Source organism: Habropoda laboriosa, unplaced genomic scaffold (genome assembly GCF_001263275.1).
Source record: "Habropoda laboriosa isolate 0110345459 unplaced genomic scaffold, ASM126327v1 scaffold99, whole genome shotgun sequence".
In the NCBI taxonomy this organism is placed as follows: Eukaryota; Metazoa; Arthropoda; class Insecta; order Hymenoptera; family Apidae; genus Habropoda; species Habropoda laboriosa.
In genome coordinates, this window is record NW_017100239.1 from 1,362,464 (window position 1) to 1,383,500 (window position 21,037).

General features: G+C 37.0%; 2 protein-coding genes and 1 long non-coding RNA gene across 3 annotated transcripts; 1 reads left to right on the plus strand and 2 right to left on the minus strand.

Moving 5' to 3' along the window:
* Window positions 1-1,902: 1,902 nt before the first annotated feature.
* Window positions 1,903-3,748, minus strand: LOC108571819. The gene is made up of 4 exons (XR_001891379.1): window positions 3,672-3,748; window positions 3,382-3,518; window positions 2,771-3,084; window positions 1,903-2,568 (listed from the first exon to the last, which is right to left on the minus strand). It is a non-coding gene; the product is annotated as an uncharacterized LOC108571819 (long non-coding RNA).
* A 5,224-nt stretch (window positions 3,749-8,972) lies between these two features.
* LOC108571844 (nose resistant to fluoxetine protein 6) lies at window positions 8,973-12,938 on the plus strand. Its single transcript, XM_017933985.1, has 13 exons — window positions 8,973-9,552; window positions 9,976-10,220; window positions 10,311-10,504; window positions 10,611-10,732; window positions 10,832-11,077; window positions 11,161-11,368; window positions 11,457-11,622; window positions 11,656-11,735; window positions 11,815-11,910; window positions 11,983-12,112; window positions 12,195-12,369; window positions 12,497-12,639; window positions 12,719-12,938. Exons 1-13 carry the CDS (start codon window positions 9,345-9,347, stop codon window positions 12,842-12,844), a joined length of 2,139 nt encoding a protein of 712 aa, XP_017789474.1. The 5' UTR covers window positions 8,973-9,344; the 3' UTR covers window positions 12,845-12,938.
* A 61-nt stretch (window positions 12,939-12,999) lies between these two features.
* Window positions 13,000-16,590, minus strand: LOC108571845 (myotubularin-related protein 2). Its single transcript, XM_017933986.1, has 10 exons — window positions 16,518-16,590; window positions 15,814-16,031; window positions 15,619-15,726; window positions 14,927-15,379; window positions 14,411-14,858; window positions 14,171-14,346; window positions 13,995-14,102; window positions 13,745-13,929; window positions 13,464-13,668; window positions 13,000-13,372 (listed from the first exon to the last, which is right to left on the minus strand). The coding sequence occupies exons 2-10, from the start codon at window positions 15,937-15,939 to the stop codon at window positions 13,220-13,222; spliced, it is 1,962 nt and encodes a 653-aa protein (XP_017789475.1). The 5' UTR covers window positions 15,940-16,031; window positions 16,518-16,590; the 3' UTR covers window positions 13,000-13,219.
* Window positions 16,591-21,037: the final 4,447 nt, after the last annotated feature.

A 21,037-nucleotide genomic window follows, 5' to 3' on the forward strand; every position in this document is an offset into this window, starting at 1 on the left:
CCCCGCGCGAAAGAAACCGACGATAATTCCATTTTACTAGACACTTCGTAAACGTGGTGGAAACGAGATTCACCCAACAACAAGTGCCACAATTATTTAATTATTCGAGGCTGGACGTGTTTTTCCGTGATATTACTCTAATTATTGTACTCTCGCCCTCGTACCTTCTCTGCTATCCCGCTATACTCCAGCAAGCAAGCAAAAAAGAAAGAGAGAGAGAGAGAGAGAGAGAGAGAGAGAGAGGAAGAGATGTGCGCCCTCGATTTTTCAGTTTGTTCTGGTGCAATCGGCGACCGTATTAGTGATTCGTTGTATATATAGCGGTAGTAATTGTTACGTAGGTAAATGGCTGGTGTTATTATACATACGTTCTCTCCCCAAAATTACTCGAATTACCTGTAAACTACTGCTAGCGTGACGACGACGCCTGAAAACGTTTCGTCGAACGGAAACAGCAAAGCGAGAAGATGATGATGATACCGTTCTGTATATATAGGCGTGCCTGAGAACACTTTGACGATGAATGAATGAGAAAAGAATGAGAATGAGAGAGAGAGAGAGAGAGAGAGAGAGAGAAAGAGAGAGGAGAGTGGCGAATACTTCCAGCGGCGTAAGGACAAACGAACAAACCGTTAAAAAACCGACCAGAGGATTAAACAAAAAAAGAAACAAAAAGACAAAGAAGAAAAAACACACAGAAACAAAGCAAAGCGTTACTTTAACTCCCTGGCGCCTTGCGATCAGCTCTCGATTTCACAAAGTAGATTATAAAAGCAAAATGAAACAAAGCAGACAAAAAAAAGCGACAAGTGATTAAGACAAGTGTGAAGCTAGTAATCGTGTGCACAAAAAAAAGACCGCTTTCGCTCCAAGAAAAGAAAGAAAGTCTAGCCCCTTTGTTTCCGGTCTTTGTATTATTCTATAAGCCTCCAGAGCGAGCACTCTGGATTTCTTTTTCTGAACGATTATATTCGGTCATTCTCATCCTCGAGTTTCGCTTCTGCACGATCGACTCCGATCACTCGACCGTGGTTAAAACGTTTCTACGATAGATTCTGTTGGCTGTCGTTGAACGAAACGCGTGTCGAGTTTTTTGGCGTCCTCGACAGGGAACAGTATTCGCGCTGTCTGTTTTTGACTAACGTCTGTATCGCTACAGTGACTGTTTATTCCTTAATTTTACTCATTCTGAACGAGATGAAGGGTTCCCGTGCACAAATCAGTATTGTATAAACTGTTTATTATCGTTGAAATCAACCATTTTGGGAGAAAATTCATTTGGAAAATGTTTAGCAACGATTCGTCTATTTTGCTTCTCCCTGCAGTATTACGTGCATAGTATCGCTAACGATTATAACAGTGACATTTTATCAGAGTTGCAAAGTCGACGTATGGAAATTTCCTTGCATGAATGATTAGCGTTATTTGTTCACTTCGAAGTTGTTTCTTAAGAGGGCGTATAAATCAAGTAGAAGAAGAAACTAACATGCTCTAGCGAAATGTTGCTGTAACTATCGAGAATAGATGGAATTCGCAAGCGGGAGCCCTCGACTCTGTCGTTCCTCCCCTCTTCGTAAATCCTTCTCTGCGTTTCTTCGTTTTTCTACAGTATTTTTCTATGCTCGTCTTAATTGTACCATTCATACGATTAAAAGTTGCCAGTCTTTTCTTTCTTCGTTCTGTCACACCTCAAATTGTACACTTTCATTTTCTTCCTGCTTCTTTTACTCCCGTCCATTGGAATATCGTGTCACTAGAACTAGTGGCAATACTATTGCAACGCGCACGACTAAATGAAGGATTTCTCGCGTCATGGAATAATCAAGAATTGAAAAAAAGAAATGACTGAGTAAACACAAGCAGTAACGTAGTGTGTTTAAACAAAAGACAAAAAAAACTTTATTGAGTTATCATTTCCTTTTAACAGCCGTGACAGTTCGATAGAAGAGAATATAACAAATTGAAGCCGCCGATTGGCAAACATTCTGCGCTATTTTTTCAACGCGAAATGTATCGAAGAAGATTTTTTATTTAGAACGATGTAAGCCATTCGACGGCTCTCGATACACCGGCGTTGCGAACTCCCTCCTTTTCTCTACAAACTCCTCCTTCTCGTTTCAATTCGAATTTTTAATTTATTCGTCTGTCCTCCTGAAGCCAGTCGCACGCGCGAGGTGAACCGACCGAAACTGACACGCTGTCGTTCACTTCGGCTCCTCCGTTTCTTCTCGTGTCCCAATCCGACAGGTATACAAACAGGGGTCAGAGGACTATTGCGTTTCGTTGGCCAAGGTATGTCGAGGTCTAAGTCAGTGAGTCGAGAACGTCGCGAGGGCAACAGCGATTTCACCGCGCATATGCACGGTTATTGCCTCCTTTAAGCATGAAGAACGAAGTTCTTCGAATCTGAAAGACTGGTTTCCGCAGAAACGCCGTGTTTCTTAGCCTGTATGCGTGTTTCATTAGCTCGATTTTGTAACGTCCTTTGTGCTTCCCCAGAGATCTAAAAAAAAGTCCTCTGATGGAATCGAAATTCAAGGTGAGCCCCATCGTTGCTACTCGCGATGCCTGGAATTTAGAAAAAAGTAAATAACACTCTCCTTTCTTTGCTCCTATTGGTTTCTTCGATTTCTTAGGTATTTTAGTAAAAATTTCGTTGCATGAGAAGAATACGAATGGTTAGAAGGCCTCTCGCGCACGTCCTCGACCCTATCCGCCAGGCAGATATTAAAGACGTTGTGATATATTTTACAAATATTATAACGATTACCCGTTATTTATGCTTCTGTATTACGAATTGTATTACACAAAATTGATTCTGGTCTTTTTAATCATTTTTTTTCCTTTCTTTTTCTGCGTCGATAAGTGGGGAGAAGCGGCCCTTTAACTAAGGTCCGTGTCCTTATTTTTTTTTTCTGATTTATAACTGTTGACGTTTTGTCCGATCCGTACATTGTGAGATGGATGCGAAACTATCATGTGCTGATAATAATACTTTGAAAATCAGAATGTTCCTGTTGTTTCTTTTTTCTTCCAGTTGTGTACTCATCCCTCCATCATGTTTATTTTTGACCACGTTGTATCCTTCGAAAGAAAAAAATTTAACGAAATTTACGCAACAGTATATAATAGAAACATCGTGTATAAGATGTAGAATATAATTAAGCAACCGTTAGAGATTTAACTAATTCAATGAAAGCGTTAGAGAAATTGAGATGACCTTCGCGGTGCCTTTAGCTACTCGAAAAGCTCTGCGTAAACGACTATAAATAAGAGGGAAACGGTAAGATTAGTAGAAGATAATACGCGAATTTTGTAAAAAATTTTATCGACTAGCAAAATCTCCAGTGACGTGCATTTATCAATTCCAAGCTTGTTAACCTTTAACTATGAATTTCGTTAATTCTCTGGCTTCATCAGATAATATCTGGGACAGGCTACGCGTGGAACCTCACGTTGACCAAGTTTCAAGGTAACTTTAGACAAATCCTTGCTCAAGTTCATAACCTCTATTCCCTCTGGAAAAAAAGAACGATTTAAATAAAACAGACACAAGGTAAAGCTAAAAATTCTACGTAATTTGAAGGTCTGTTATCAGTAAAGATACATCGTTGAAAAATCGATGGAAAAAAGGATGGATCTACATAAACCAGGAAGAGGAAACTGCTTACTTTCTCTGCTGTGGACAGATTCACGCTCTCTGACTTAACATCCGTACATGCATACCGATACACATACTGTACACGTGGTTCATTACGAGTGTTATGCGAGCGCTTTCACGACGTATATAAGTCGCCTCTGTTACGTCCGAATGAAAACAAACGCAAATCAGTGGCTCTCTGGGCGTAATGCGACGCTCCCTACTGCATCGCGCGAAGAAACGTGCTGCACACGTGAAGGGTTTGCGTCATTTCTCCTCCTTCCTTTCCACACTATTAGTCGATCGACTTTTTTGCGGTTCCTCAGTATTCATCAATTTATTCTCGCTTCCGAAGGTGATCATTCATTATAAATCTTTGCACAGAGTACCTCTGTTAACGTAATTCCATTGCATTACTCTGAAGCTGTGACGTAATTCGTACGCATTTGAAGAAGATTAATAGTTATGTTGCTACTGGTGCACAATGTTGTATTTTCATAACAAAATATCGTAGTAGGCAGTGTTACTAATCGTTCTACTGAGAGCTCCTTTTTATCTCAACTCTGAAAGGGTAGAAAAACATCTTTTAACCTCTTACCCTATGATAACGATTCAGACTCGTGATGCAACTTCTGGCCAAGATGCGAGAAAAATAGTTATGTTAGTAACAAAAATTAATTTTAATTTTAACTTTCGTTTTAATTTATAAGAATAAGGATTGCCAAATTTAACTAATCTATAATGCATTAGCTTTTCCTACCTAATACAGTACTAAAGGTACAGTAAATAGCTGATGAATAGATGCATAGTCAGCAAAGAACGTCATAAGTCATGAGGGTTAAGTGAAATTTTATTGGCAAAACGATTTTCTTTTGACGCTTCATAAAAATAATGAAGTTTTATGTTGTATTTTGTACCGTACTTGTTATATTTTCTACACGCGTAAAAAATTTAGTACAATTTGTTGCGAGTGTAATTTATTTGATTATGGCGCCATTACTTATTGCGATGAGTTTCCATGACTATTCCAAACAAACAAAAACCGTTCCCGCCAATTTTTTGCGATGACGTAGTTCATGAACGTTAGAGAACCGGTTTTTTATTCGTGAGAGTGTTACTGTCGGAATAACATTAAAAGATAATACTTCGTTCCATTGATATTAATGAGACGCGGAAATTTATATCAATTCTCGGAGACATCAGATCGTGTCAAAATGAATCATAATGTACATAGGTAAGTTAGGTTATACATACATATGTATCTATGTACTGCGTATGCGATATCTAATATGTGTATCTGTCGTGTATAATGATTTTATATTGCATTTTTCTCTCATAAGAGAAATATAAAGTAACGGAAGGGTTGAAAATATACACGTTTATAATATGTACAATATGTACGACATTTATTTATTGTATATCTTTTACGAATGTTTTTTGACAAATTTGACATCGCGTAGTATATTTGTTATCGTTGTCAACGCAAATTTACCTTACTCGTAGACTATAAAAAATATATTCTTTCAAAGCATATACGCAGATACGTCGTTGTTTGTGTGAAAGTGTTAAGAACTGTATCAAGACAATTAACCGTGGCAACTTTCAAGTCAAAAGAACAAGGTTCTATTTGGTAAGCGAGGGTTAAACGCCTTGATATCAGAAAGATGTTTCATTGAACGTCCTTAATAGATCCGCTGACGCTGATTGATTTAAGTAATTATACAGAAAAATGGAGGATACATCCACGAATACGTTTTATGTAAATTCTGTTTATTAGTCTCTTGTTTTTTTTTTATTTTAGAATCTTTTCTTTTTCCTTATTTAATTGAAATTCGAAAGAGACACTGTCCAGTAACAAAAAACTTTCATTTAACAGATACATATTGTCCTTTGACACTCGAGATATTTTTAAACGTCAATCGAAATTCTGTAGAGGGAGTTTTTTGTCCATGGCCAAAAGGAAGATAAAATGTTGCAACCGCTTGAATTTTTCCTTTTACGGCCGTTGTAAAACCGTACAATCAGAATCCAAAAACATTTAGGATAATTTATCGTCCACCTTTCTCCTAATAAATACGTTCCAGGAGTGTGGTATGCAAAAACTTGGTACAACTGCTAGCTATACCACCGGTAATAATTATGCATTACAAAAATATTCTAAACCAATTCCGTCATGTCGAAAAAATTCCGTTCCTTTACAAAACGTACGGTTTATGTTCAATTGCATTTCATATTCAGAAGACGATTCTAGTTGCATAGTAGCAAACAAGTATGGTCAACCACGACAAAAAGGTTTCGTCAATTCTGATTTTTTTTTCTCTCAGGTCAAGCGTAGCCCATCGATCAGAGTACGGTAGTGAAAAGAAGGGGAAAGTGAATGAGATGAAAAGGTGAAAATCTCTTGCATAAGGAAGAACTTCGAAGAAAAGATAGATTTACGTATAGAGTTGCTTTAGATGAAATTTTTTTATCCATAACCTATCATCACAATTCGCAGAGAGATTGTCGTCACGTGTGTATTTGCACAAAAGATACAATATTTTCACCAACTTCGCCGATGAGTGTACTCTTTAGCGTTTCCAACGAAATTAGAAATGAAACACACCAAAACCAAATCAACGAGCCTTGAGTTACGAATCGGTCAAATATTGATTCCCGTTCGCAAGAATTTTCAACCGGCGTGTCACGTGTTCTGCTTGACGCAGAATCTAGCCTCATGTGATACATATATGTATATATAACCGTGTGACGAAGAAAAAGTGGTCCATAGAAAGTTCACGTGTATTACACTCAGGAGATCAGTGGAGTGGAATTATTAATCATAACCTTTTTGTTTCATTTTTCTCCCATGTTTCCTCCACGATTTTCTCAATCCACGAAATGTATCGAAGAAAAGGCGCAGGCGCACAATTCATATACAGTACAATCGGAACCTTTTTTATCGACATTCCTCGAGTGTTCCACACGAAAACACAATTTCTGATTGATTTTTCGCACGTCCTCGAGGTTCTTTTAAGCGTTCGAGACGTTATAAAAATTTATTGGCCACAGATAATCGTTGAATATTAAATTTGCCACAGGCATTAACGATCGTCTAGTCAATGCTGAGCTGGATTATACTTCGATTCAGCATATAAGCACTTAATGCTTATATATAGTTTCTAGCATTTATACAAAGCTGATATGTACGATTAACCATTATACATAACAAATTCAAATGTGAATCGATGCAAAAAATGATATTTATCCACTTCTGTAGTTACGCAAGGAAAAATCTGCAAACCGTGCGTTTGCATGGAAACGTACTATTCGTGTTGCGCAAGCATCAACGAAAAAAAACATCATCGTTGGACTGTTCATCTACTTCTGTTCTATTGCCACATTTTTCACGTATCTTTTTTACTTGGAAATGACAAATATGACGTCTACTTTTCGAGAAGCGTATAATTTACCTCGAAAAAATCTGTTGAAAACTAACCTAAGTCTCGAACCGTAGACAAATAATTCAATTTCATGCTCATTGCTCATCGCGTTGTTACGCGAGCAGAAAAATCGTCCATGATACCTCCGGGCTTTCGCGAAATTAGAAAACGTGGCGCGACTTACGCGCAAATTTCCCTCATTCCAACGAATTATTATCTATTTACAAAAATCTAAAGTTTCGGTCAAAAGTCGTTGGTGAATATTTTAAAGGAGATTTGTACTTTTCGTAAAAACGATAATTCGCAATAAATTATGTGGCTAAGAACTGGCACTGAAAAAAAAAAAAAAAGAAAAAACCTACAGACCTCTCTTTATTCACTTTTACATAATCGATCGTAATTCATCATGAAATTCGACAGAAAATAATTCATTAAATTACTGCAAATCAGACGAATCTACCAAACACTGAGTATTTTTCTCTCTGTCCAGATCTTTGTACCTTGGAAGCCTTGGGGATCCTGAGAAACGAAACGAAGAGAGAAACACCGAAGAAATTGCCGAAAGAAGAAGAAAAAAAGTTAAACTTCTTTGAGAAATCTTTGAAACGTCTTTGTTAAGAAACCAAAAAGAAGAGGAAGAGATTCAGACGATCTTAAAAGCGTACTTGACACCTTGCGAGACAATATGGCCTGTTAAACAAACAAGAGACAGCCATGACTAATTCTTTATGCTTGTTTCAACATCCATCCAGCTCGACGACTGCAAATCTCTGAAACGGTCGTATAACATGCTAGGGACACACCGACCAAACCAACTAACTCGCTTCTCGCTAGATCTATGTCCACCTCCTTTCTTCATCTCCACGTCGAGAAAGGAGAGAGAGAGAAAAAGAAGAAAGAAAAGTTTTTTACTCTTGGTATTACGTGGCGGCAAAATTTCATGAAGTAACCACCACGCCGGGTTACCCAGTTGCTCCTAGACTTTACCTAATCGCGCCAATAAAAGAAGAATGCTAATTGCGCGCGCGAACGTAAAATCGGCTTGGGCGAAGCTATTAAGCCGGCGAAGCCAGGGAGTGCGAGTGAAAGTTTTGAAAAGAAAACGAAACGGAACGAGGCAGTGGGAGACAAAGTTATGGTAGAGGAGAATTATTGGTATAATCACGGATTCAATACAGTAGTACCGATCATCCTTCGCAGAGATCGTTTCTCTCGAGGTGGACCAGGTGAAAACCGGAGCGGCTATATTTTGCAACCGTTCGCACTACCATGGTTATTCTCAGTATATAAATATGTATACATACACGTGGCGTTAGAAAACCTGTTGTACTTGCGTGAATCCGTCGAGTTTGTTGAATTTTTTTAAGCCGTGAGCTGTCAGCTCTTCTTCGTCCATAGATCGAACCATTATAACACACTCGTACAAATAACAAGTGAACCGATTAACATATTTCAAGAGCGATCGAATGCACGATTTTATAAGAAAAATCCATAAATCGGTAAACGTTGAAGTTACTTGTACGTTGTGTTAGAATTTCAGTTTACCTGCTGGTACAAAAAATATACGAACCTGAAGAATTCTTTGTGTTCAATTTTTTACGCTGTTTTAACGATAAAGCTTAGAGTACAAGAGAGCGTTAATTAACCATCGATAAGATTCGACGAACGAATAAACAAAATACGTAACGATCACGATTCTTATTAGTGCGTCGTCACGTACAGATCGTGTAAAAATATAATTGCCCGACATAGATTGATAAAAACCGCGGTAAAATGCAAAATATTTGAGGCAATAGTTAATCTGCGATTTTCAAAAAAGTAATAATCTCGGTTGGAAACGGTTAAATGGTGGGGTGTTACTCGCGACTTTAAAGACAACGAAACGATGACGAAGCAACCCACGAGGACGGCTTGCTTTCCATTTGAATTCTGTGATTACTTCTCCTGCACGGCAGTCCTTTCCCGGTCGTCGTATCTCCTTGGTCACTCCGTTGCTCTTATACAAATAAATCCTGTGTTCCTCCGTCGATCGTGCGTTGTCTCGTCGCGATCGTGCCGGTGCACAAGTTGACTCTCTTCCTCCGTCGTCCGTTTCCTTTACACACCGCACTGCACTGCACTGCACAAAACAACCCTGTTGTACGAAACGGTTTCTTCGCTGTTCAACCATACTGAATTTTCACACCACCGTGTAATGTTCCACTCGATCCCGTGTCGCGATCAGTGTGAATCTTAGTATTTAAAGATCAGTGTTACGATTGCATCGAAACCAGGAAGAAACCATGGATCATACGAATATTTCCTTATTCTTGCTATTATTATTTTCCGCGTCGATCCAAGCGGCCGTACGAAATCAACAGACAATGATGGAAACACTGCCAGCTTACGCCATGGCTGTTAACAACAATGTCCTGAATACGAGCAGATGCCAAGAAGAGATGGAGCAATTTCGTGAGGCTGTGGATCGTGGCGTAGTGTGGAGTTTGAGAAGTTAGTAAGCTGGTTAGATACGTTTGGCGAAATTTATAATTGACGGAGGTCCGCTCGATGGAACAGTCGATTAAAAAGAGAGAAAGAGAGAGGAGAGAGAAAGAAAAGGAAGGAAAGGAAAGGAGATACCAGTCGAATATACAGTGATTTCGTAATTCCGTAATTTCCGTTTTCCTTCACGTGTGGAACACGTATTACCGAAGCTTAATTCGGCTTCTCGACCGGCTTGTGCAACGTTAATTCTCCACGCGATTGTGTCAGATGCGTGATTTTTCGTCCACCCTGCGACTTTCTTCGCGCGGTGTTACACAAGAAACTCGTTTTTTGGCGGAAAAGTTAGGCTGGTTTACTCTCTTTCTCTCTACCGCTCAGCTGTTCGATATTTTGATGTGAAATCTGAATCTTGTATGTATGTTTTTCAAGTGTTGGACACCAGCGGGGAACCTGGTACAGGATTCATGGGCGGGAACAATTATTGGCTGGGAGATCGTCTTCAATGCAAATACTTGACGTCGAATGTCACGCTTATACTCTCCGAGAAGGCTCTCAAGAATAATTCCAGATTCAGAGATCCCGAAAAGGAGTTTCCACCGTTCGAACTGAACTTCTTCTCGGCGCGTTTCAGGCACAACAGCACTATGCAGTATCATATAGAGATAGGGGATGAAGTAAAGAAATATTAGTTAAATTTGTGGATCAAATCGACGATTCAAATTTCTGTAAAAATTTTAACAAAGATCGTTTGGTTTTCTCTGTAGAACCAGATTATACTTGGATTGTGCCTCCCAGCATCCTGCACTGGACAAGAACTTGGCAAGATGCTGCAAAAAGTGTTCGACGATAGAACTCTTCTAGTAGGACGGCTCTATTCTGCGGACTTTAGACAAATTGAAATCTACGACATGAAGGACGACTCAGAGTGGCTTCTTAACGGAAAAATGATCGTAATTATGTACGTAGATATTTTCGAAGGATCGAAAGTATGATAATCGGCAAATCCTTCGACTATTCACTATGCGAGCAAATATTGACCGAAATCAACGAAATTCTGATTGCAGACTTATTCTGGTACTGTTATTTTGTACAGTATTAGTAGGCACGCTGTACGATATTATCATTTATCAGAGTCGTTTACAAAGGAAAAGGCAGTTCCTTACGTTCGAGAACAACAACACTTCTGGTAAGCTGACCACAATTCATCGACCATCCGTTTAATATTTCTCACAGTGTATACTTTCTTCGAAAAGTGTAGCGTATTAAATTTATCATAAATTGTAAGCAGAAATGAAGAACGACATGGAAGAGAAACGAGATATTGACCACGAAGAGTCTGGGCTCTCAGAGCTGAAGCCAGAAAATCGTATGGAAGAGGTCCTTGTGACTTTCTCAGCTTACTCGAACATACAACAAATATTCAAGATAGAGAGACATACAGAAGGTGTATCCTCGATTCACGGTATGAAATTCTTTGGAATGGTGTGGATTATCTTGGGGCACACCATCTTCTACGAAAATTTCATTGCTGGTGAGACAGATTCGTTCACAAAAAAAAGAAGAAAAAACTAAAGTTCTCTGTATAAATTGTAAAACGAAATTTCACATGTACAGCTAATAGGTCGGTAGGTTACATAATGTCGCAGAGCATCATGTCGCAACTAGCTGGCAACGCTCCTTTTTCTGTGGACACTTATTTCTTCATCAGTGGATTCTTGTTGACTTTAATGTTCCTGAAATCGCGACTGAAGGACAATAAACCTGTGAGGCTTCGAACACAGGTGCACCAATTCTGCTTCTCCCTCATTAAACGATACATCAGGTACTTGAGCTTCACTCTAATATCTCGTTTTAGTGTTCCAGCAGAGAGATTTTTATGTAAGAAATTCTGTCGTTTAATTTTTTCCAAGGCTTTCACCCGCATACTTCACCGTCATATTGATCTCGATACTGAATTTTTCCTGGTACGAGAAGACTGCTACGATCAGTTATTTCGAGCCGATTCAAGATAGATGCTCAAAGTACTGGTGGAGGAACATATTCTATATGAACAACTTCTACGACTGGGATGAATTGGTACGATTTTATTAAAAAATAAAAAAAAAAAAAAGTCTCAGTTGGAGCTGGTATTTGTCCAATGACATGCAGTTCTTCATTTTCGGTTCTATTCTTCTATTATTGTCAGTCACGTAAGTGTTACAATGTTGATCTCGATCGTTCAACGCTTAATTTTAATTTAATCCACTAAGTTCAATCGACAAATTTCAGGCATTTCTACGCAGCCTTGGGCCTAGGTATCGTCTCGATCATTTCATCTATTATAATGAACGTTTACACGGTATACAGTATTAGTTATGTTCCTACGTGAGTGTAAAATATATCTGCTATCGATCGTGTGATATTCACGTGCATAAATATGTTGTTCTTTTGTCTTAGATTGGACACGTATTATGCGAACTTGTCATGGTTGTACGTACGACCATGGATAAGAATTCCACCATACTTGATAGGAATGGCCACAGCTCATCTTCTTGTAAAGTGGAACTACAAATTACATCTGCCACGTGTAACGAAATGATATATGTTATCTATTCGTTGTATATTAGTGTATTATAACGTAATGTATCGTTGCTGAATTAATGTTTCAGAAAGTCCTAGCCCTCTGCTGGATCATCGGAGCTACGTGCAATTGCTCGGCTATATTTGTTATTCTGAACCACTATTGGCCTATAACTTTGAGCATTCTCTATGTTACATTCAGTAGAATAATTTGGGCTTTTGGTATAAGCTGGGTGATAGTCGCGTGTTGTACCGACAATGCCGGTAAATCGAACTTTCTACATCTACTCTCATTAATGCATTGACATCAGCATTCCTCTTGCAAAAATACCTCTTTTTACAAATGATATTATAATTCTTCATTTAAATTATCGTAATTTTCGTCTTGCAGGAGTCGTAAATAAGTTTTTATCGCTACGGATGTGGATTCCCTTGAGTAGATTAACATATTGCGCCTATCTCTTAAATCCTTTCCTTATAATTTCGATGTCGTTGTTCTCTAATTACGTTACGTTTATTGACGTCTTAGCAACTGTAAGTGCAGCAATATTTCTTCATTATTTCTTTACTAAGCATCGAAAGTGGTGGAAACAACATATATGTTCCTTTTCAGGGCACCGTATTCCTTGGAGTGCTTACTGTTAGTTACGTTTGCGCCATGATATTATCCTTGACAACGGAAGTGCCTTTCATACTGATGTTGCGGCTACTGGCTAATAGGGATAGAAGAAGGAAATAAGTATATACATATATAGACACACACACACACACACATTCTCATTTTTCAAATTTTAGCTGAATCGTGAAAGCTGTTATTCGTGTGCTTGAGGCATTTAATTTCACACAGATCACGATGTCTTCTACGATTAATGCTATTCCGTTGTTTCAGGAAATGGTCGCTCTACTTTGTTATCTGTTAGTATATGGGATGGAGAACTAATTCATAGAATCATTTGCAGAAAAAGTTGTAAACGTCTTTTTTTTTTAATCAACGAGCGTTTTGTACATAGCGGAGTGAGTTTAGTCAATCTTGTACACTGGCTCGAGCGGGAGGAGGAAGCTCATTTACAAATAACTACAGATCATTAAATGATAAGAAAGAATCCTTGCCGTGCTATGAGTGAACCGGGGAATGTATCCTAGGTGGTGCTGGCGATGTCATAGACCGATTCGCTCGACTAGCCTGCTCGCGGCGACCTTCCTCGAGCTGTTTCTCGAGTTGTTCCTTTAAGACTAGAAGTTCTCTCGTTCGTTGGTAAACGGGATCCTTGAAGAACACGGGATCAGGAACATTAAAAATTATGAATGATAGTTTAGGTTCATCTAGAGAAATTAAGACATTTAAACGATTTACAAACCTGCTGTCGCATACTGGGATTCCATCTACAATACAGACTTTTCCATGGTTTGATGTATCTCATACTGGCAATCGGCATTAGAACAGGCTGATAATTTGGTGCAGCCCAGTACAATGGATTTTGATAGAGGGATAACTGAGTATTGGTGTACGACCATAACGAGACGGTTTTCTGTTTCACCTGTTCCTGAACTCTTTCACGTTCGCTGTATGAGTGATTATATACGATGGTTATTATACACATATAATACGTAACGATCGATGCAAAATGTTTCTATTTACCTGTTAAATAAAAATGTGCCAAATCGACAAGAGTATAGGTGATCGAGAATAGTGATTAGAAAGTGTTCGTTGAACTCGAATGCATTGGGAAACTGACGACTTATTTGCCACACGCAGTCTATGAACTGCAAAAACACTGGCGATCTATCCGCGTCGCTATGATGTTCATCACCATGACCGATTCTCTAAAATTAATTATTCGAACTAGAACATTTTCGTAAAATATGTAATTAAACGCCATGACGCATACCTGTTGGAATTTGTGACCAAAACTGAGCCATTCTTTTTCTATAAGCACTTCGAAACCTTTGATGGTTCTGTAATACGGATCTAACATTAACATGGCAAGAGCTGTGACCTGTAAAAAGTTATAGATATTAAAGGTACATATTGCATAGAGAAAATATTTCGTTAATTCATAATTACCTGTGCTGTTCTGTCCCAACCGTCTGAGCAGTGCACCAACACCGATGTTTTATGATTCTCCACCTTGTCTACAATTTTTAGCGCCCCCGCGAGTACGCATTTAATGTGCTTTAACCAAACTGTAGACTCTATGCCTGATAACCATCTAGCTTCGTCAATTTTTGGAAAACACAATTCTGAAAAACATTTTTCTAGTACAAAATGACAATTTGTCATTACGGGCTTAATAAAATCATCTACCTTTTAATTTCCTAAGACTCTCCCGCATCACATGTATATTATGAATATCAAGGAATACTAGCTCTGCATTTTGATAAGCGTCTTCGCTCTCGTAACCACCGCCCTTGGCTTTATTCGCCACCGCATTAGGCATTGGTCGTGCATCCATAATAAACAGTTTATGACTTTGTGCATTTGCGTCCATTATTAGTTGGACGTATCGCTCGTCTTCGCGACTACGCTTGCCACCAACACCTACTAACGGTTGAGCACAACGAGTTATCGTTGCCTGACTCTCTGGGTGGATCCACGAAAGTACGGGAAGCCTTCCTCTACTTCGAAAAGCTGCCGATGCTTGTAAATCCTCGTCGGTAGCTGCTGCAGGCACCGCCCATGCAGCTGGATAACTATCACATACCGAATATGTGTCATTGATTTTCGAGATCTTCCACATATCATTGTTTACTCCCTAAAAATAATCGCAATGTTACCGAAGATTACTTATTATTAAATCTCGAACAGCCTAATATTATTTACCATTCGTTTTAATTCGGCTATAGGTTCGTAAACGTTCCAGCCATTTTCAGTGAACGTCTCGGAATATTCGAACGCGAAGAAAGGTAATTTATAGGATAAAGGAAACGAATACTGTTGGAGTTTTTCAAAAACGTCTCTTCTAGAATGATTCTCCTGCTTATGAGCGAATCTGAGATTCCGCATATCTTTACAGAACACTTCGATTCCATAAGAATTTTCACGTCGGTTAGACGCGCCGCCGACTTTTTCGATTCTACTAACAACACCTAGAGGTACTTCAACTATGTAAGGCGTTTCGCGATCTACGCTCCGAAAGTGAAGCTTGTAATTCGTAACACTAAGAATTCCTCTGGATGGTCCTGAGTAAGGACACAGGTAAGTTACTTCGTGGGCAATACCTTGTACACGTTCTCCATTTAAGAGTGGTGGACTGGTATCACCAGCAGACAAGTTCTGCAAAATAAAGATACATATTTTACCCCATTAACCATCAGTTTAATAAAAACAAACATCTACTTTAACTAAATACTGAAAAAGTAAAAGTGATGGAACATAATCTCTCAATAAAGAGGTGAAACGTACCAAATGAATGAAATCAAAAACATTGTCTGAAAAAAACAAACTCTGGTAATAAGTAAATGTTTGAGAAAAATAAAAGCTACATCAACTCTACTCAACTATGTGGAACTCACTTTTACTTGATTGTCTTTTTTAGCTTCTAAAGCAGAGACAATATTATTATCTGTTGAAGTAGAGCTTGAGGAAAAACTTTTGGAATGTGATGCTTTATCCCAGCTTTCCTAAAGAAGTTGAATGCTTGCATTCAGTTAGATATGTGTAAACCTAAGTTAAAAGCCTATATGATTAATTAATTCAGGTTAAATTACCGATTCTTGACCCATCTTAGAATTAAGAGAACTGCTCTTGCTGTCTGAGTTGAGAGAATCAGAACTGGCATTTTTGGAATTGTTTTGCTCTACATTCAAAAGCTCTGCACTGCTCCTCTTCTCCATATTTGTAACTTGAATGGATTAATCTAGTTTCACACTTGATGCAATGACATACTTGTATGGAATTCCATTTACTACATCTATGAAGATAACATCTTCAAAAATAAAATATTAAAAAATGTTAAGTCCATTATATTTACATAAAAAAATCATTTTTTCAATATCTTTGTTTACATCAACATATTAAAAAATGATGACCATGTATAGAAAGTAATTCTTGCAATAGTAATTGAAAAATTTGAAACTGTTATACATTAATAGATCGTGTCATATGCATAAATCAAAAGGTAATGTATGAATGACATGATTCATACACTTCTGTTTTAATAACTTAACCTCAAAATCCGGTGAATATTGTGCAAGGAACTAAGTTATTGTGAATAATAAACATTGGAAGTATAATGATAAAAATATTATTAAAGTACTTAAAATACAAAATAAGTCGTAACAGAGATGTAAACAGAGTTTGTATATAATACTTTATGCCACGCCCAGAAGTATTATAGGCATAATGTATGTATACAGGAGTACATGTTAATTTTATTACTGTTTACATACAAACAGTAATCCAGTTCACTAACCTCGTTCATGAACGCTTACATAAAGTTTTCTGTTATGTTCGATCCTCTTAGTGCAACTTGCGCTCGACAGACATAGTTCACGGTCTAAGAACTCGAATAGAAAAACTCAACAACTAACGTGGTTCATACTATGCTCACTGTGGCGCTACTAGTAACATCAATAAAAGCATCTCATGTCCATCTCTCTAATTGTCAAAATAAAATTTTGACAGATAATAGTCTCTACGCCATTTTCCCGCAGTTTTTGAAGTTTTCCGTACGAATTTCAAGATTTTATCGATTATTACGCGTTCCTAATGATATCCGGACTTAATTTATTTAATTTTATAACGGAGATGTTATTTAACGAACGAGTGTTTCGCAAATGGAAATGGACGTTGTGTGTAAAGGAGAAATGAATAGAATGCAAAGTGCTGTAAAACAGCACTGGTATATTGTAACCTTTTGTAAAATACAATTTCTACAGTTTTCTTGCAATAAATCATTTTTCCTGATATTGAAGCCTTTCCTTGATTCCTGTGGTGACCTGAAACCCTCCATTCTTAATTTAAACAAAACTAAATTGCTAGTTAACGAGAAACACTAATTATTCTTCGATCAAACCACTTGCAAATAAAATAGAAACTTTAATAAACCGATAGGTTAATGAATTAATAAATAAAGCTGTTTTTCCGCTCCGAATTTCGGACTTGGAGAATTTTCGCATGTCTAAGAATTGATTAACCTATACTACTGGCTGATTTCGACAAAATTTCGGCGTCTGACTTATGGTTGACCGGCAGGATATTTGAAAATCAGAGAGGTCAACCATAAGTCAGAGGTCGAAACTCGTTGTCGGAGATATGGTTGACTTTACTATTAACAAATTTCAATGTCTAACTTATGGTTGACTCGCAGAAAATTCAGAATTTTTAAACTATCCTGTGCAAAGAATATTTAATGACTCTTAAACTAAACCGAATATGTTAATAAAAATTATATGAGAATGTAGCTAAGGGAGTTGCCTTCCAAATGCATACAGTTAGTTGTATGAGAATTTAGCAGAAAGCTGTGAAATTATTGAAAAACCGTAAAGGTACTTGACGGTGTACGGAATCGTTCCCGACATCCCGTACTAAAATTGTTAATAACTAATTACTGAAAGGATTTGGAGCACTAAAAATTATATGAGAAAGTTGCTGAAGGTCCACACTTCATTCTTCAATTATAAAAGTTCACAAAATCATCCTAATTAATGAGCTATTAACGATTTTTCATCGATCGATTTAATCTGGGGCCTGATAGGTGGAGCTCGGCGGCCCGCCGACCAATAGGAAGCGTCTCTCTCTCTGTCCTTGTCGCACACTAGTGCTATCCTTGTCTAATACCTCTGTTTATATCCTGTTATCCTATTAAGAAATCGTAGTTCGCGTCACCTAACGCGAGATGGCGTTGCCTTCGCTTTTTCAAATTTTCTGTCCTTGTCTAACACTATATCTTTCCTTGTCTAACACATTACTCTAGTGCTATCCTTCTCTATCCGTATTCCTTTCCTTGTCTTACTCATTTTTTTATCGCTAAATACCTCGATGAGTTATTCTTCGTGGTAAGCACGACTACTGATGGTACATCATCATCTTTCAATGAGAATTACAGAAGAATTAATCACATAAATCAACCAAAAACTTCTACATTAATCACTCAAACTCCTTACTGCACATTGATAGAAAGAAATAATAATAATTATGAAATTTCAAAAACTTAGAATCACAGACCAGGTACAGGATAGACCTAACACCTAATGCATTTTTTAGTCTACGTCAGGAGGGCTGCAAGTGCCCTTACCATTTTCGTGTTCCGTCCAACGTTATCGATTAAACATAGAATAAGATTGCAACGTTAGTAGTGGTTGGAATTAGAACTAAATGTAACTATGAAATTACAAATAAGGTATAGAAGCGGATATCGTAAACACGTACATGAAGTGTGGAATTCTATATGTACTTTTAAATGTATAATTTATTTAGGTTAAATTTCTACATTTTTTCGATTATTGCGCGTTTTTAACGATATCCGAACTTAGTTTATTTAATTTTGTGATGGAATATTAATTAAAGAATGAATGTTTCGCAAAACGAAATGTACATGATGTATAAGGGAGAAATGAATAGGCTGTAAAATGTTGTGAAACAATACTGGTATATTTTAGCCTTTTTTAAAATACATTTCTGCCGTGTCCTGGATAGTCCATCTGCAATTCATACGAAAAGAACATTGATTTTTCTAATTTTTAATAAAAGTTATAAATAATTTCAGACTAATGTACTGAATGCAATGGTGAATTCGATGTAAAATTAATATATTAAGCTGTTTTATTAAGTTAAAACATACAATAATTTTATTTAAGACTTCCAGTAATTATAAACAACCATCTAAATTGTTATTTAACAAGAAATACTAATTATTCTATAGTCAGAGTTTTTTAAAATGAAGTAGAAATTTGATTTTATTATCTACTCACTATAAATAATGATAAAAGAATGAGAAATTTATTATAAGTATCAATTTCAAATTGCCTACTACATGCAATTACGTTCTAATTTACAATAACTATGATTGAATTAAAAATATTCAAAGAATTTCTATTTTAAAAATCAACTAACCTGATAATACTTCATTTCTGACAATGATTTCGACCATACACAATCTTCCTTTTGGAACGCTGACGGCAGCAGAACAATCCTTCCGTACTATTTTATAACCCCAAATTAAACTCTTTCAATTAAAAACTACTTAATTTCTAATGTTCCTCTCGTTGAAATGCCATTCGATTTCATGTGTGCAGCCTGTGACAATGTTTTCAATCCCCGATAACAATTATTTGGAATAATTGTTGCTAAGGCACGCCTTACTATTGTCCGGCAAAGCAAACTTTTTTTAGAATAAGGATTTTACTAGTCCATATTCATGATCAATTTTATAAGTTTCTAGACAACGTTGAAATTAGAATTAACAAGCGGCCTTTGTCCAATTTCTCACGATAATTTTTGTCATTTACATCTGAAATATAAAAATCTAAATTGAAGCTTTTAGCTTTGAAAAACAACTCGAGATTATGAAACTATTTTTACTTCGTGGGATCGAAATAAATGTCGAACCTTAAAGAAAAACTAAAGAACAAAGTGTCCTGTTTGAAAACAAATATTTTCCCTTGAAAGAAAGCTCAAGATCGAATGGCCTATTTTTATGGGGAACCAAAGTAGATATTTAACCTTGAAAAGAAACTTAGCAGGTCCTTATTCTCATGAAAATATCATAGAATCCAGGGTTAACTTTAAGTGGTCTAATCAAATTAAAGCAATAAAGATTCAATTAAAACGTGACCTGCATCAAGTTAAAAACAAGTTTTGAGGCAGCACGTATGTTCGTACTGATAAACAAATGCAATTAGATTCGTATCACAGAGGTTTCGGGGCAGTAAAATCTTATTAGTCAAGTGTCAAATCGGATTACACGCGAACAGCTTGCTGATTATTCTTGCAGATCCGAAACCGTCTTTCGCGACGTTAAACAAGAACTTATAAATCAATCATCGCGTATTAGAGTATCCCTATTTCGTTTTTTCCTGTTGTTAAATTTCCAAGCTTAAGTTACGTAACGAGAACAAGCATTCGAAGCGCGTGAAGAGTTTCATCGGTAACCCGGATTCGTTTAAGCGTACTTATTAAAATATATTTCGCGTTATAATTGTTTTCTTTGAAAGCAGGTTTCGTCGCACGTGAACGATGTACAATATTACAATAAACTAATTCGTTGGGGAGAAATTACGAATTTATTAATAAAAAAAAAAAAATGTTGGTTGCTCAACGGAACAAAATATAGTTGTCAGAGTTCGACAGTGATGCAACGAATTCGATTAAGTGTATTCCACAATATAGAGCATATTCGTAACATGAAATATAAAACTCTCATCATCAACTATATATATCGTTAACTTTGAACATTGTCAACATATAAATATACAGTCATCACGTTAAGTTAAATGTATCCATATAATACATACAGTGAATCTATACACGGTATAAGTAAGATCCCTACATCTGCTCTTTTCTTCTCTGTTCGTTTTTCATTTCTTTTTTTTTTCGACGCCTTTTAGATACATACATAAATGCATACACACGTATATGCGAAGTGTGTATATGTATATATATCATCTCGGAATATCTCGCTAATACACAATTATACAAAAACGCTACGGCGATATCCTCGCTCAGGCGTATCTTTGTGATTCTTTTATCATGTTTTTTTTTTGCTCCTTTTGTTCAATTTTTCCCTTATAGAAATATACATTTACCAATGGTACGTAGAGACGCTACCGATTAGAAAAGAGAAACGAAAGCACAAGTATGAATGAAAATATATATGTATATATATATATAATACACGTATGTATATCATATACACATCGAAAAAGTTTCATTTACACGAATTACAAAGAACGGAGTATTGGTTCAACGGACAATGTCTCTCTTTCTCTCGTA